The sequence below is a fragment of the Bubalus kerabau genome, chromosome 2 (genome assembly GCF_029407905.1).
Source record: "Bubalus kerabau isolate K-KA32 ecotype Philippines breed swamp buffalo chromosome 2, PCC_UOA_SB_1v2, whole genome shotgun sequence".
In the NCBI taxonomy this organism is placed as follows: Eukaryota; Metazoa; Chordata; class Mammalia; order Artiodactyla; family Bovidae; genus Bubalus; species Bubalus kerabau.
The window spans coordinates 110580248-110596767 of NC_073625.1; the positions used below are offsets into that span (position 1 = coordinate 110580248).

Below are 16520 nucleotides of genomic sequence, written 5' to 3' on the forward strand. Positions count from 1 at the left end.
CTGAATAATTTCCTATACTACTACTACTAGCTTGTATTTTTCTTAGGGTTAAGACTAACTCAGATAATTGTTTGATAGTTAGAATGATATTTTACATATTCAGGTGCCCACATTTTCTTTCTGATAATTACTAAGATCTTGAAAAGGAAAAAGGAAAACCTAACATGTAAATCTGGCAAGCGTCTGAGTCAGGCATGCCTAATGGAAGAAAGCTTAAGAGAGACAAATCACTACCTATAAATCCCATGGCGAGCGTCCCAGTCAAGGAATCAGATCTCTGGCAGCTCATTCATCTTTAACAGTTCACCGATGCAGGCCCCAGATTCATAAGCTAACTCTTATTTGCTACTCACATATGCTACTTATAGTTCCACAGTTAAATTTTAAGCTTTGTGTGATCAAGGATCGTATGTGACAGGTAAGTTAGCCAGCTCACATGACACTCTCCTTTAAGTGTGCCTTCCTCTACTGTAGAGACTGGAAAGCTAAAAACTACATGCCCAAACTTTCTTGTAACTGAACTTACTAGATTTAATATCTGCCAGCCACAAGGCACCACATAAACTGAGTGAAGTGGGGAGAGGGGCAGGGTAAAAGGCACCCACTTTTGGTGGTATGCTGCTGCTGCTGCTGCTAAGTCGCTTCAGTCGTGTCCGACTCTGTGCGACTCCATAGACAGCAGCCCACCAGGCTCCTCCATCCGTGGGATTCTCCAGGCAAGAGTACTGGAGTGGGGTGCCATTGCCTTCTCCGTTTGGTGGTATGAGTCACAGCAAAGGAAGCATAATTCTAGAGTCAGCAGCTTCCCAATTACAACAGGAGCACTGGCTCCCTTCATTCCGAGGCAACATTTGTAACGGACTTTTACAAGAACTCTTCTCAGAAATTGACTGGGAAGTTGTCAGAAGTTGACTGGGAAGAGTTCTGTGATTAACCTGAAAATTCAGTAAGTGAGAAGTTTCCATAGGATGTCAAAGTGGAAACAGTACAATGAACTAACCAACGGTACTCATGGAGTAAATTAAGAATAAATACAGGGAGTAGAGCATAGCAGATAGGTCTGGATTTGAGTATTCACTTGATCACATGTGATTTTAAGCCAGTTTCATAATCTCTAGATCTCATATTTCTCACTTATAAAATGGGAATCATAGAGTAATACCTACCTGTTTTTAGAATGAATAAATGAGATAATAATAATATACTATATAATAATAATAATAAACTATGCAAATAGCATAGTAAATATATTAATAAGTATCTACCAATTTCACTGTTACGATACAGGTATTTAGATTATAGAACTATATAGTGGAAGAAGCCTTAAGATCATCTAATCCAATCTTCTCATTCTGTAACACCATGGCCAAAGAAGGATGAATGAAGTAGGGTTCCTATACTCAATAAATTCATAATCCAGGTAGAAAACAAAAACCTATTTTTAAAAAAGCAATTATTTGACACTAAATCATTATAATTCTTAAAATAAAGAAACTAAACTTTTCTTCACCTGGTATTAAGCCAAGAGATATCAATATGGAAAGAAAATTCTTAACAGTTAATTTTAGGAGCAACCAAGTGATACAAATATTTAAAATAAAATTGTTTATTCCCTTCTCATATAGTCTTGAATATTTTGGTCCACATTTCCTATGTTCACCAGACCAGGGAGATTTTCTAATCATTTAGAAGTCTCAGACAATATAGCTACCAGGACAATAGTTTCTTTCTCCTAGAGCACATCTCTATCATCCATCCAAATCTTCCATTGCTAACCACTTACTTACCAGGTCACCTGACTACCCTGAACTGGAATATTACCACAGTGTTCCTAAAAACTGGAAAGAAAGCAGAAGAAACCTACAATATATTTTGATGTACTTCAGCAGAGATAGCTAGTTCTTGCCTCTAGTTTATTTTTATAATGGAACCCAATTTTATCCATGGTTAACAATGAACTCAGCTAAGGGGCTATATTGTCCAGCTTCTCTTACAGTTAGGAGCAGATACATGTCAAAATGATATGAACCTGGTCTAAATGAAAACACTCTCCTTTATGTTTCCCCATGTTCTTTTCTCTTTCTGGTAATCAGGGACAGATCACATCCACCTTGGATGTAGAGAAAGCTACACATCAAAACCTTTTTGTGATACTGTTATAATAAATGACTTAAATGTTTTCCACATTTTCTTTATATTTTTTTCCTATCTCTGGTTATGGACCAAAGCCAGATATTTAACAATTTTATGATATTACGTTCTGAAAGTAATCTGCACTTTAATATAAAAACATTTTATTCCAAGAAAAATAACTTCTACATGAAAGTTTTCCAACTAGTTTCTTGGCTAAATAACATGAAGAACTTAGAGGCCTACTAAGACTTACCAATGAAGTACAAGAGGCAGGATGATTATAAGGATACCACCACACTGTTTTATAGATGTTGATGTACTGAATGAACAGAGCAACCAGCAAGTAGATGAAAAAAAGAAATTCAAAGAGCAGGCTTCCATCCACAGGCAAATCAGGAATTTGGCAATGACGAACAGGACCTGGGGTGATTAAGGCTGTGATAGGTGGGACCGGAAGGCCAATAGCACTACCATTCCTGAAAAGAGAAAACTACAGTTAAATCAAATGGTGATACATTTCAGTGTCAAAGAGCATAAAGGAGTCCTGCTTCCTTAGTCACCTATGCTTTTAACTGTTGGCCTTCCTCAAGACTCTACTCTGGGACCTTTCGCTCTTCTCTTTTCCCTCTACAACACTCTCTCAGTCATGTAATACGTGGTCATGGCTTCCACTATCTCCTACATGCTGAAAACGAAAATTTCTCTCCATAAAGCTCACTGCTGCATTTTAGATCCACGTCATCAAGCTGTCTACTGGACATCTCTGTGTTTCTCTTCCTAAAGTCCTGATCATAGGCCATGGCCCACCCAGTTAGCTGCCCAAACCAGAAACCTGGGAGTCATATTAGGAATCTTCTTCTCTAAATCACTCTCTAAATCATATATACTCCACTTCATAAATCTTTTTCCAAATTGCACTCTCCTCTCTAAACCCATAGCCTTAGTTCAAGGAGTTGCCATTTTTCACCTGAACTACTGTAGTAATGGCATCTGGTCCCATCACTTCTTGGGAAATAGATGGGGAAACAGCGGAAACAGTGTCAGATTTTATTTTATTTTTTTGGGGGGGGGGGGGGGGGCTCCAAAATCACTGGAGATGGTGACTGCAGCCATGAAATTAAAAGACGCTTACTCCTTGGAAGAAAAGTTATGACCAACCTAGATAGCATATTCAAAAGCAGAGACGTTATTTTGCCAACAAAGGTCCATCTAGTCAAGGCTATGGTTTTTCCTGTGGTCATGTATGGATGTGAGTTGGACTGTGAAGAAGGCTGAGCGAAGAATTGATGCTTTTGAACTGTGGTGTTGGCGAAGACTCTTGAGAGTCCCTTGGACTTCAAGGAGATCCAACCAGTCCATTCTGAAGGAGATCAGCCCTGGGATTTCTTTGGAAGAAATGATGCTAAAGCTGAAACTCCAGGACTTTGGCCACCTCATGCGAAGAGTTGACTCATTGGAAAAGACTCTGATGCTGGGAGGGATTAGGGGCAGGAGGAGAAGGGGACGACAGAGGATGAGATGGCTGGATGGCATCACTGACTCGATGGACGTGAGTCTGGGTGAACTCCGGGAGTTGGTGATGGACAGGGAGGCCTGGTGTGCTGCGATTCATGGGGTCGCAAAGAGTTGGACACGACTGAACTGAACTGTAGTAATCCCTCTAAATTCAAGTCTATTTTCACCAAATCCTCCAACCTGCCTTTAAACTTCTTTCTAAAGTGAAACTCTGATAGTATACTCTCTTGCCTAAAACTCTTCAATGCTCTCTATTGCTAGTAGTGTAACACCCAAAAATGTTTATTCCTATGAGGCTCTCTGCTTAACAGACTAGTCTCATCTCTTATCACTCCTCCACACGCACCCTAAACACTACCCATGCTATTTGCTATCTGTGAATATATATATATATATGCTTTGTACACAATATTCCTTTTACCAGCAATGTCCTCTAAAACCACCTTCCTTAACCCTTCACATATACATTTTTAGAGAAAATTTGAGACTTTTTAAAAAATCAAACAAAACCTCTAAAAGATTACTCTGATTCAATCCAAATCAATTCATCTCTCCTCTGTGCCACTATTACACCTAAACAATGCCTTTATTGCACTTTTCAGTTGTTCAATTTTCAAAAAATTGTTACCTAATTTTTTCATACTGTTATGTAACTTTTTGTATACATCTTTTTGTCTATCATCATAATCTTAAAGACAGAGACAGTACTTCTCCTAGTTCACTGTAATTATATACCTTTAGGTTAAGAAGACAATAGACCAATACAGTCATGAAAAAGAGGGAGCTGTCTCAAAACACAAATTAAAATGTAGAAATTTTAATTCCTATCTTATTCTTTCATGCTCTCTTATAGGTCACAACTAGCTGGACTATCTAAAATGATAAGATAAGGCTAAAGAATAAAATTTCCCATTATTTGTATGCCTGTGAACAGTAAGAGATCTAAAGGTCTATGATGTTAATAGAACAAGGAAAAGAGGCTTCAAGTGGCTATTTCCAAAGAAGATTCTCAAGAGGGAATAACATTATTGTTACCATTCTACTCTAAAATTTCCAAATGCAGAATTCGAACATTAGCATGTGACACTGCCAGCACTTAAAGTGACTCATGGGAATATAAACTCTGCCCATCCTGAACCATTCTGAATAGTTAAGAATACCATGGCAGAAACTAGAAGGGAAAAGATCTAGAAGGGAAGAACAGGGATGGGTGAGGGTTGGAAAAATGTTTTAAGTTTCTTCCCCTCAATCTCAGAGTACATTGCAATAGAGCAAGCTTACCAAGGAGTGGGTTATGATCTACCAGTAGGTCTCAGAACTTCATCTGCTCAATCATAAATTAATCATTAATACACCAGTGCCCTCTGATCTGTTCTGGGAGCTGGGCCACAGCACTACGCAACTCCAGGAAGTGTTACATATAAAGAATAGGACATGAAAGATTCTCTCTGGAGTTGTTCAAGTTGGTGGACTTGAATGGAGAGAAAGAATGCCAACAACCATTCTATTGCCTCACTCCATTTAATCACAAAATACGGGGAAAAAATTCTGAGGAGTCTCTACTCTAGAACAAGCTAAATATTCTCTAGAACAAATAAAATTTCCTATTCCTCTTCGGTCAAAAGTATATGCTAAACTATTTGTTATGATTTAAAAGTTAAAATGGTTTTCATAGAATTTTCCTAAATAAAGCAGACTAATGTGCTTCTGCTGTTAACAAAGTTATTAACACTCTGGGCTTCAAGAAAAATATTCAAAACAAAGCACAAAAGATCTATATCTGTGAAACTACCATGTGATCCAGCAATCCCACTCCAGGACATACATGCAGAGAAAACCATAATCCAAAAAGACACAAGCATCCCACTGTTCAGTGCAGCACCACTTACAACAGCCAAGACATGGAAGCAATTAAATGCCCATCGACAGAGGAATGGATAAAGAAGATGTAGTACATAAATACCATGGGATATTACTCAGCCACAAAAACAGAAAATGAAATAATGCTATCTGCCTCACCATGAACAGACCCAGAGATTATCATACTCATTAAGTCAGACGGAGAAAGACAAGTATCGTATGACAGAGAGCTTATATGTGGAATCTTAAAAAAGCTATAAATGAACTTATTTACAAAAGAGAAATAAAACCACAGATGTAGAAAACAAACTTACGGTTATCAGGGGGAAGTGGAGGGGAGGGATGAACTGGGAAATTAGGATTGACATATACACACTACTATTTATAAAAGAAATAACTAATAAGGACCAACTGTACACCACTGGAAACTCTACTCAATACTCTATAACGATCTATATGGTTATGGAGTGGATATATGTGTATATATAACTGATTCACTTTGCTGTATAGCAGAAATTAACACAACTTTGTAAATCAACTACTCTCCAATAAAATTTTTTTAAAAAAAGGATTCACTCAATCCTCCCCTCTACTTGGAGAAGTGCCACTCGTCTGAATGCCCATTAAAATTTGGTCCCCAGTTCCCTTATCACATTTATCATTTAACACTGAAATATTCTCTCCCCTGCTGGGCAGTAAGCCACTTGTAATCAGAAATCAAGATGTTAGGGAACCATTGACCAAAACCACCCACCTTGGCATAATAATAACTGCTTGCATGAGTTGTCTCATAACAGGAAATCCCAATAAGGAAAATGATGCTGCTGCTGAAAACTAACTGGAAGAATCTGGGAAGGGCCGAAAGGAGGAAGGAGATGCCAGCCCATAATATGTCCTCTAACCTCCCAGAAACCTTCACGCTAGAATCCATCTTGGCTGAAAGATGGAGTGTGCCACCAGGAAGTACCCTGAGTCAGACCAAATATGGGCAAAGCAAGGTGACTGGCCAGAGACAACTTGGAAAGCTAACCCTATTACCCGTAACACCTGAGACTGCAAGCCACGTGGCAGAGCAGTTCTCCAGGCTTTCCTTACCTTGCTGCTCTCCACCTGGGTGCCCCTTCCCAATAAAGTCTTTTGCTTTGTCAGTTAAAAAAACTTTTTCTTAAAGATCTGTATTTGTGATATCCTATACAACCTTGGCTATTATACTTCAAGCCAAGAGACAGAAAGACAAACATCAAATAAAGTGATCCAGAGCATCAGAGGGAAAGAGGAAAGTATTTTCATACATTGAAAATTTGAGAGGGTATATGATCAAAGCATTTTAAAACCAAAAACAAACAAAAAAGAGCTAAAATAGACTTAGTCAATACATCTCAGAAAATTAATTACAGAAAAATTTGAGAAACTTTAGAGAGAAATCACTTAAGAAAGGTTAAAAGCATTGTTCCTCTGAAAGAATATAAAATAGATTCAAGAAAAGCAAAGTGACACAAAGGTTTGAGATACAATGTGGGAGAGTTCCAGTCCCAGATTTCCCCTTAACCAGTTGTGGGTTTTTTGTTGTTTTTGTTTGTTTGTTTTTGGCTATGCTGGGTCTCTGTTGAAGTGTGCGTGCTTAGTTGCCCTGGGGTACATGGGATCTCAGTTCCCTGACCAGGGATAGAACCCATGTCCTCTGCTTTGGAAGGCAGATTTTTAACCACTGGACCACTAGGGAAGTCCCCCAATTGTGGTTTTTGAGACAATAACTTTACATCCCTAAGCCTCATTCTCTTCATCTATAATACAAGGGTTGGAAAAGATTCTCTTTAAAAAAATTTTCTCAACGCTAACACTGAATATTCTCTTTGAAACGGGGCTGCAGTCCCAACAATCTTGCCTAAGCTGATGATTTGCCAGGAGGACTCAGAGGACGGGGCATGTTAGTTGTGTTCACAGCTACAATCTGTAACAGCAGAAGGATACAAATCAAAACCAGCAGATGGAAAAGGTAACAAGCAAAGTCTTGAGGAAACCAGGTGCAAGCTTCCAAGGGTTTCTCAATGGAGTCATACAGAATGCCCTTAATTAGTTTAGCAACTAGTTATGACAACATGTGTAAAGTCCCTCTACCAGGGAGGTTCATTACTAAGCAACCAGCGTTTTTACTGAAGGCCAGTCTCACCTCGTAAACACTCTTTAGCTAGCACTACCAAAACTCCAGACTCGAGAGGAAAGCAGGTGTTCAGCGTAACAATTTGTAGAAAGGACTGGCTACGAGACTGGCATCTGGGAACTTGACTGGTAAAGTTTCCTCCACTGACACAAAAGTTTCTCTAAATAATAAGAGTGGCTTACTGTCCCTAAACTGTCTGTGCAAATAATATGAATTATGTTGAACTCCGTTTTGTCCTTGTATGCAGGAAAGAGTTAACACAGCAGACCTAAGACTAGCCTTTATGGAGCTAGCAAGCAGCAGATTTTAGGTAAGAAAATGGATAAGTCAAGAAAAATTTAAAGGAATAAAAAAGAACTAAAAGGGACAGAGAAAGCCGTGATCATTTGAACATGCTCAGGTGATATTAACTAAGTATGCAAGAACAAAACAAAACAAAACCACTCTTAGTCCTTCTCAAGTAAGATTCTCCCTCAACTAAAAACTCTCTAGAAAACTCAAGACGTTCACAGTATATTCTCCTTCTTTAGAAGGCAATCATCTGGCACATAGTCCCAAGAACAAATTCCTGCTCCCCACAGGTGGAAAGCAGGACAGGATAGATTCCAATTTTGACTGTGTCACCAAACTAGCTCTTTGACATTCTCAAGTTTAATTTCACCAAACAAGTCACAAACATCTAACCGGGGCAAACGTTTTCTTTTCAGCTGATCTCTGTTTTGCAGAATCACATACATCATCCAAAACGCAAGCAATTACTTATTTCTCTCCTCAATACAGACACTCCAGAAATGAGTTCTCCACATGTGGACATTGCTTTTCTTTAGAAACACACCTTCTAAAACTATATTCTAGGCAATTTAACACTGGTTTTAGCCACACTTTTTATACCCTTTCCCCATGTCTTATAAAACAACCTATTCCAGGCTGCTTCTTTCCCATCGAGAAACAAACACACTAAATCAGAAAGAGAAAGATAAATATGGTATATAAATGCATTTATATGGAATCTAGAAAGATAGTACCAATGAATTTATTTGCAGGGCAGCAATGAGAAACAGAGAACAGACTTATGGACATGGGGAGCAAGAGGGAGGAAGGAGAGGGTGAGATGTATGGGGAGAGTAACATGGAAACTTACATTACCATCTGTAGAACAGATAGCCAATGGGAATTTGCTTTGTGACTTAGGGAACTCAAACAGGGGCTCTGTATCAACCTAGAGGGGTGGGACAGGGAGGGAGTGGGAGAGAGGTTCAAAAGAGAAGGGACACATGTATACCTATGGCTGATTTATGTTGATATTTGGCAGAAAACAACAAAATTCTATAAAGCAATTATCCTTCAATTAAAAATAATAAATACATAAAATCACGGGGAAAAAAAGAAAAAGAAACACAGAACTGTCTTCTTCCAAAATAACCCCTTTAGGTAAAAATGTCACAACATAATCCCTCAGTAACAGTTTCAGTGACTTCAAACCCTGAGCAATTGTTATTTTTCACTTTATTCTAATCTGTTGAAAAATAAGTCCTTCTCCCCACTATTCCAATTAATTGCTAAAGAAATATATGTTAAATGAGAATCAAGGCCATCATAACGAAAACCTTGAAAGCCAAGATAGGCACAGCTATAATTTTCTATGGCAATTTGAAAGCACTGAATCACTAAATAAGTAGTCAGTATATATTAGTAAAATTAAGCCATGAACTTCAAATAGGAACCATCCTTCATCTCAATCTGTATGTTGAGAGCACCTTTCCTTAAGAGCATTTTCACATATCCTCGTTTTTAAATTTTTCTTTATTAAAAAAAAATGTGTTATTTGTAGAAATTCTGGAAAATTCAGAGTAAAGTTTTAAAAAGTTACTGCAATTTACTACTTCATTTATTTCCAAGCAGAAAGTATTTATGAAACAGAAAGTATTATCATTTTTAAAATGAGGAAATCCACAAGAACAGGAGAGTAAAAGTATTACTCTAGAAAAATTACAAGTACTCTGTCTACATATGTAGATACAAAATTTGGATTGAAAATTAATGAGAATCAGAGACTGGAAAAATCCCTTCAAACTGGAATTTCAGGGAGAGCCCCACTGATATGACAAGATCAGAACTGACTCTGAAGACTGAGTAGAGCTTGGGGTGGAAAGTCAGAAAGAAAGAGGTAAACAAATAACATCAGGAGAGCCTAAAAAGACAAGAGTAGTACCGACTGCTAGCTGTGAACATTAGAATCCAGGCCAGAGAAAACGCTATTCAGATAGGAAATAGGAAAAAAAAATTATCTTGACCAAACAATCTAATAAAAACCATCTCTTTCTACTGCGACACAATCAAACCTCCTGATAAATTATTCAGGATAATTTAAAAAATAATTCATTCTAATTTTTGAAAATTAGGAACAGAGATAAATTTCCATTAAGAAAATCAAATTCTTTATTTTCATGCAATATAACACAAATCTTAAGATTGTTTAGGCTAGAGCTGATAAGTTTATTCATTTCAACTTTTTGAACAAAGTAATTTTTAAGACCCCTGATGGGATATGACAATTTTAGAATCTCATGTTAACCAATAGCTTTAATTTGCCCTTCTTGAAAAAGAATCCTAGAAAGTAAACCATCACGTTCATCTTGATCTGTAATTCACTTCTACCTTCTTTTAATAGCTAAATAAAAGGTGACAACTAGAATTTGGATTATTGGCCGTAAGTATGAATCAGCCTTTTTTTATTTTGTGGGCATCACAACTTTCTACCTCCAAAGTAGTCTGAAATACTCAGCTTCCAGTTTTTAGGGTCAGGGTTTCTACTTCAGTGTTAAAAAATAATCCTGATAAGCAAATATCTGAATAGTATGATGACTTCTGTATCAGCCTTACTCATCATAGAATATTACAAATTGTCTTATTTCTTCTTTACCTGTTCCTCAGGCCTGTTCCATTGCCACATCCCCCTCCAACCAAAGTCTGTAAAGAAGGTAAAGCTGAACGGCTTAGCTGCTGCCGACTAGGGCCCCTCCTTCCACCGGGCATGTCCGGGAACCAGTCTGCTTCCAGTGCCACCTATAGTTGCAACCCAGGTTAATGGTTGTCAGCCTGTTTCAACGCTGAACAAAAAGAGACATTTAAAAATCAGTTTGCTATCTTTAAAGTAGGCAATGTAACAAAACAACCAGAAAAACTGAGTAAGCAGACCTTGTAAAAGAATGCTCCCAATGTCTATTGCTGACTTCATTCTAATGAAAGGACTACTCAAGACTACAGTGGGTCAGAACCCTAAGTCCTAAGCTTTGTTCAGCATTAGGGAAGTCATATTTGTGTCTTTCATCAGTAGACTTCTTCTACATGAAAGATTTTACCATCAGTTTACAAGAAACACTGAATATATACAGTTCCAATACAGACAGTAAGCCCCTTGAAATACAAGAGAATCAGCACTGTCCAAAATGTTAGGTTTTGTTATCAGGGGATCTAGATTCTGAGATCAGCTGTATCATTTGTTATCTGACTCTGAGGCATTTAACCTCTGAGTCTGTTTCCTCATCACACAAAAAAGCACTCCTTGTCCTACAGAGGCAGTTGTCAGAACTGACAAAGATGGGTTAAAGTACATCAGAAGGTCCTTTAACTCTTTAAAAGTAAAACTGTTCAAGTGCTATCTCCATATGTTAGAGTGCAAATATTGTAAAGAGATCAAGGGGATGACCACTCCAGAAAAACTGATGTAAAATCGTTTAGAAATTACTGAAACTGCAGGATTAAAAGTAATACATAAAGACCCTCAATAAAAAGAAACTGTGCTTTCATTAATCTATGGAAAAATTATAGTTCTGTCAATATGAATATCAAGAATCTGCTTCCTGAACAATACAACTTAAAAACTGAAGAATGACACCATGGAAAAACCCTGGTTTTCAAAACGTTACAGCAGATATTCTGTTCCCTATTCCTAACAGCTCTCGGCTGCAGACTAACAAACGCAAAGTGAGACAAAGCATTCAAACCATTGGATGTAAGGGCAGCTGGTCCTTGCTCAATTAACGAGCAAAGGAAAAGAAAAGTGTAGAGCAAAAAATTGGGACGGAAGGCGAGGGGATGGGGTGGTGGAAGGTGGGCAGCGAGAGAACACAAACTTCAACAGCCTGGCCTCTATGAGGGGACGACAAAGCGGTCCCCGCCGCGCAACCTGGAGGGCCGAAGCAGGCCCGGGACAATCGGACAGCGCGGCAGCTCGGATATACTCACGCATGGAGGAGGCCAGGCCAGCGGGGCGGGATCCCTGGGAGGAGGCGGCGGTTTTACAGCTAGACCCCAAGCAACAGAACTCCCTGCCCACGTTGAGGCGCTGCAAACCAGTTGCTTGTCTGTGGGTTGTCCCCTCCCGGAGAGTCGAGAAAAGGTGTCCCGGCTTCGGGCTGCCAGACCCAGACCCTGAGTCAGTACCAGAGTCAGAGCCAGAGCCAAAGCTAGAAGCAGAGGCCAGCCCCGTCAGCACTCATCCTCAGCCTCCATTACCGCGGAGCTGAGCAGACGTGGCAGCGCACGCCGATGACGTCAGCTCGGCGACGGCCGGCCGCCCCAGGAACGGCAAACAGGCCCCCGGAACTACACAGGAGCCGGGGGAGTGAGCATCCTGACCACTTTTGCGTGCACCTGCGCAGTGGAACTCGCTTTCTCCGTGGGTCTCGCGATCTCTTCTTCCCCACCCAGCGCTCAACACAGTATTTCCTCCCTTATCCTAAGTCACCAAGCCCCGACGATATACGGACTGCATGCTGGGGTCCTTCCTGTTATCTCATGGACTCCTAGTAACAACCGTGTTCAAATTATCAATTGCCTTTTTACAGATGGGGAAGGTTCAGTTCAGTTCTGTCGCTCAGTCGTGTCCGACTCTTTGCGACCCCATGAATCGCAGCACGCCAGGCCTCCCTGTCCAACACCAACTCCCGGAGTTCACTCAGACTCACGTCCATCAAGTCAGTGATGCCATCCAGCCATCTCATCCTCTGTCGACCCCTTCTCCTCCTGACCCCAATCCCTCCCAGCATCAGAGTCTTTTCCAGTGAGTCAACTCTTCACATGAGGTGGCCAAAGTACTGGAGTTTCAGTTTTATTTAGCATCATTCCTTCCAAACAAATCCCAGGGCTCATCTCCTTCAGAATGGACTGGTTGGATCTCCTTGCAGTCCAAGGGACTCTCAAGAGTCTTCTCCAACACCACAGTTCAAAAGCATCAATTCTTCAGCGTTCAGCCTTCTTCACAGTCCAACTCACATCCATACATGACCACAGGAAAAACCATAGCCTTGACTAGACGAACCTTTGCTGGCAAAGTAATGTCTCTGCTTTTGAATATGCTATCTAGGTTGGTCATAACTTTCCTTCCAAGGAGTAAGCGTCTTTTAATTTCATGGCTGCAGTCATCATCTGTAGTGATTTTGGAAATAAAGTCTGACACTGTTTCCACTGTTTCCCCATCTATTTCCCATGAAGTGATGGGACCAGATGCCATGATCTTCGTTTTCTGAATGTTGAGCTTTAAGCCAACTTTTTCACTCTCCACTTGCACCTTCATCAAGAGGCTTTTGAGTTCCTCTTCACTTTCTGCCATAAGGGTGGTGTCATCTGCATATCTGAGGTTATTGAAGACGTCATTTAAAGTCACTGCTAAGCGAAGGCGATCAGGACGCAGTTGTGCTTCAGCAGCCAGTCGTGAGCTTCTTGTATGTTGAGAAAAGTACTAAATGGATGCTGAAGTTACAAAAGTGAATACCAAAAAGGGCTCATAGTCTAGTGGAAGAGACAAGACACCAGGAAAATTACAATTTATTACAATAAATGTAACATAAAAAGTATGTCCAAGGTCCAGAGATAACAGGCAAGACAGGGTAATAAGTTCTGTGCAATGGTGGTGGTGTCAGTCCCAAGAAAATCTTCACAGAGAAATTGGGGTTTAAAAGACAAGACTGCAAGGATGAATAGGGAGTTTGTGGGAGAATAACTTCCTATTACTAGTAAAGGAAGTGTTCGACAGAAAGGTAAGAAAGAGGGCAACATCAGTAGTGAATTCAGAAACTGTCTATATTTTGGTGTTAGCAGAAGAGTAAGAGTATCAACGGAACACTTGGCATGAGATCTCTCACTTTGCAGATTTTAAGCATCTTAAGAGAAAACCTTATCCAGCATATGATTAGTTAACCTTTACTGAGAGGTTTTTTTGTTTGGTGCCAGACACTAGACTAATAGCTTTACATATTTGATTTAAATCTCAATGTTTTTATGGTATTCCTGTTTTTTACAGAGAAAACTGAAGGTAGGAAAAATAACTTGTTGAAACCTAGCTAATATTATCCAGCTAGTAAGTGACAGACCCAGAGTTTACAGCCAGAATGACCAATATCGGAACCATTATAGTTAGTAATATTCCCAAGTATTCCTACTGTCCTTGTGTGCCACAGAGCTTTCTTTCATGCAATATAGATGATTACATATTTTCATTGTATTCACCTGTAGGCTTATGATACATTTCTTTTCAGTATCAACTACTGCTTGGTACTCTGAAACTCTTTGCCGCTTTTCCATTGGCTCACCAGTGTTCATCTTTCATTCAGCAATTATTTATTTAGTGCCTACTATGTTCCAAGCACTGTGCTTCTGAATAAGATATGTAACTGCCCTCCTGAAGCTTATATTCTGAGAGACACATTTACTTAATATCAATTAAATACTGTTTTTAAGTATTATGAACTAGATAAATAAGGGGGTAAGGTAGAAAATTAGGGTGCTGTTTTGAGAGGAATCTGTCTGAAGGCATGCCATTTCAGCAGAAACTTGAATGTTGGGAAGGAACCAGAGATGCCAGGATGAGAGAGAAAAACAATCCAGATGGAAAACAAAACTTAGGCAGAGATTCTAAGTTGGGTTAGAACTTGGCATGTGTGAGAAATTCAGTGTAAAACTGTATAGCCAGATTATGGTGAGCATGAAATGACTTTGAAGACACAATGAGCTTGAACATGGAGGGTCTTTTAGTAAACTATAGTGTTTGCATTTTAAATTAGTGACCGTGGCAAAGGCCTAGAAGTCTGTGGGTTTCTTAATTCCCAGGAGAATTCTAGAACTCATTCACTCATATAGCAACCACTGGAAATAAAATCTTACCACTTAAGTAAACTAAACAAGTAATATTTAAATTCATGTGTACCTTATTCCTCCTGTGTAGAGGACTCACTTACCTCTCGATCTCTCACTTCAAATATAAACATTGTAAAGTTGCAGAAAATATGATTCATTTTCATTTCAAAGACCTTATAGCATGAAGTGATTGGGACTTGAGAAGAGTCGGACACAACTGATCGCCTTCACTTTCACTTTTCACTTTCCTGCATTGGAGAAGGAAATGGCAACCCACTCCAGTGTTCTTGCCTGGAGAATCCCAGGGACGGGGGAGCCTGGTGGCTGCCGTCTATGGGGTCACACAGAGTCGGACACGACTGAAGTGACTTAGCAGCAGCAGCAGCAAGCTATTTTATTAGAGTTTCTATAATTGTTCTCCACTATATTCATTTTATGAATATGATTGCACAATGGTGTGATCACTGACCTAGAGCCAGACATCCTGGAATGTGAAGTCAAGTGGGCCTTAGAAAACATCACTACGAACAAAGCTAGTGGAGGTGATGGAATTCCAGTTGAGCTATTTCAAATCTTGAAAGATGATGCTGTGAAAGTGCTGCACTCAATATGCCAGCAAATTTGGAAAACTCAGCAGTGGCCACAGGACTGGAAAAGGTCAGTTTTCATTGCAATCCCAAAGAAAGGCAATGCCAAACAATGCTCAAACTACCGCACAATTGCACTCATCTCACACGCTAGTAAAGTAATGCTCAAAATTCTCCAAGCCAGGCTTCAGCAATATGTGAACCGTGAACTTCCTGATGTTCAAGCTGGTTTTAGAAAAGGCAGAGGAACCAGAGATCAAATTGCCAACATCCGCTGGATCATGGAAAAAGCAAGAGAGTTCCAGAAAAACATCTATTTCTGCTTTATTGACTATGCCAAAGCCTTTGACTGTGTGGATCACAATAAACTGTGGGAAATTCTGAAAGAGATGGGAATACCAGAACACCTGACCTGCCTCTTGAGAAACCTGTATGCAGGTCAGGAAGCAACAGTTAGAACTGGACATGGAACAACAGACTGGTTCCAAATAGGAAAAGGAGTACGTCAAAGCTGTATATTGTCACCCTGTTTATTTAACTTATATGCAGAGTACATCATGAGAAACGCTGGACTGGAAGAAACACAAGCTGGAATCAAGATTGCCGGGAGAAATATCAATAACCTCAGATATGCAGATGACACCACCCTTATGGCAGAAAGTGAAGAGGAACTAAAAAGCCTCTTGATGAAAGTGAAAGTGGAGAGTGAAAAAGTTGGCTTAAAGCTCAACATTCAGAAAACGAAGATCATGGCATCTGGTCCCATCACTTCATGGGAAATAGATGGGGAAACAGTGGAAACAGTGTCAGACTTTATTTTTGGGGGCTCCAAAATCACTACAGATGGTGACTGCAGCCATGAAATTAAAAGACGCTTACTCCTTGGAAGGAAAGTTATGACCAACCTAGATAGCATATTCAAAAGCAGAGACATTACTTTGCCAGCAAAGGTTCGTCTAGTCAAGGCTATGGTTTTTCCTGTGGTCATGTATGGATGTGAGAGTTGGACTGTGAAGAAGGCTGAGTGCCGAAGAATTGATGCTTTTGAACTGTGGTGTTGGAGAAGACTCTTGAGAGTCCCTTGGACTGCAAGGAGATCCAACCAGTCCATTCTGAAGGAGATGAGC

General features: G+C 39.7%; 1 protein-coding gene across 4 annotated transcripts in view; it reads right to left on the minus strand.

The window, feature by feature from the left end:
* Positions 1 to 12182, minus strand: part of TMEM39A (transmembrane protein 39A) — a 29004-nt gene extending 16822 nt beyond the window's left edge. For 2 of the 4 annotated variants that reach the window (XM_055568283.1, XM_055568281.1), the window contains exons 1-3: positions 11918 to 12174; positions 10593 to 10779; positions 2387 to 2609 (exon numbers count right to left, since the gene is read on the minus strand). In XM_055568283.1, coding sequence (XP_055424258.1) covers positions 2387 to 2609; positions 10593 to 10705 — 336 coding nt within the window. In that variant the 5' untranslated portion in view covers positions 10706 to 10779; positions 11918 to 12174. Of the gene's footprint in view, positions 1 to 2386; positions 2610 to 10592; positions 10780 to 11917 lie in introns of all 4 variants that reach the window. The other 2 variants (XM_055568282.1, XM_055568280.1) reach the window with 2 other exon arrangements.
* Positions 12183 to 16520: the final 4338 nt, after the last annotated feature.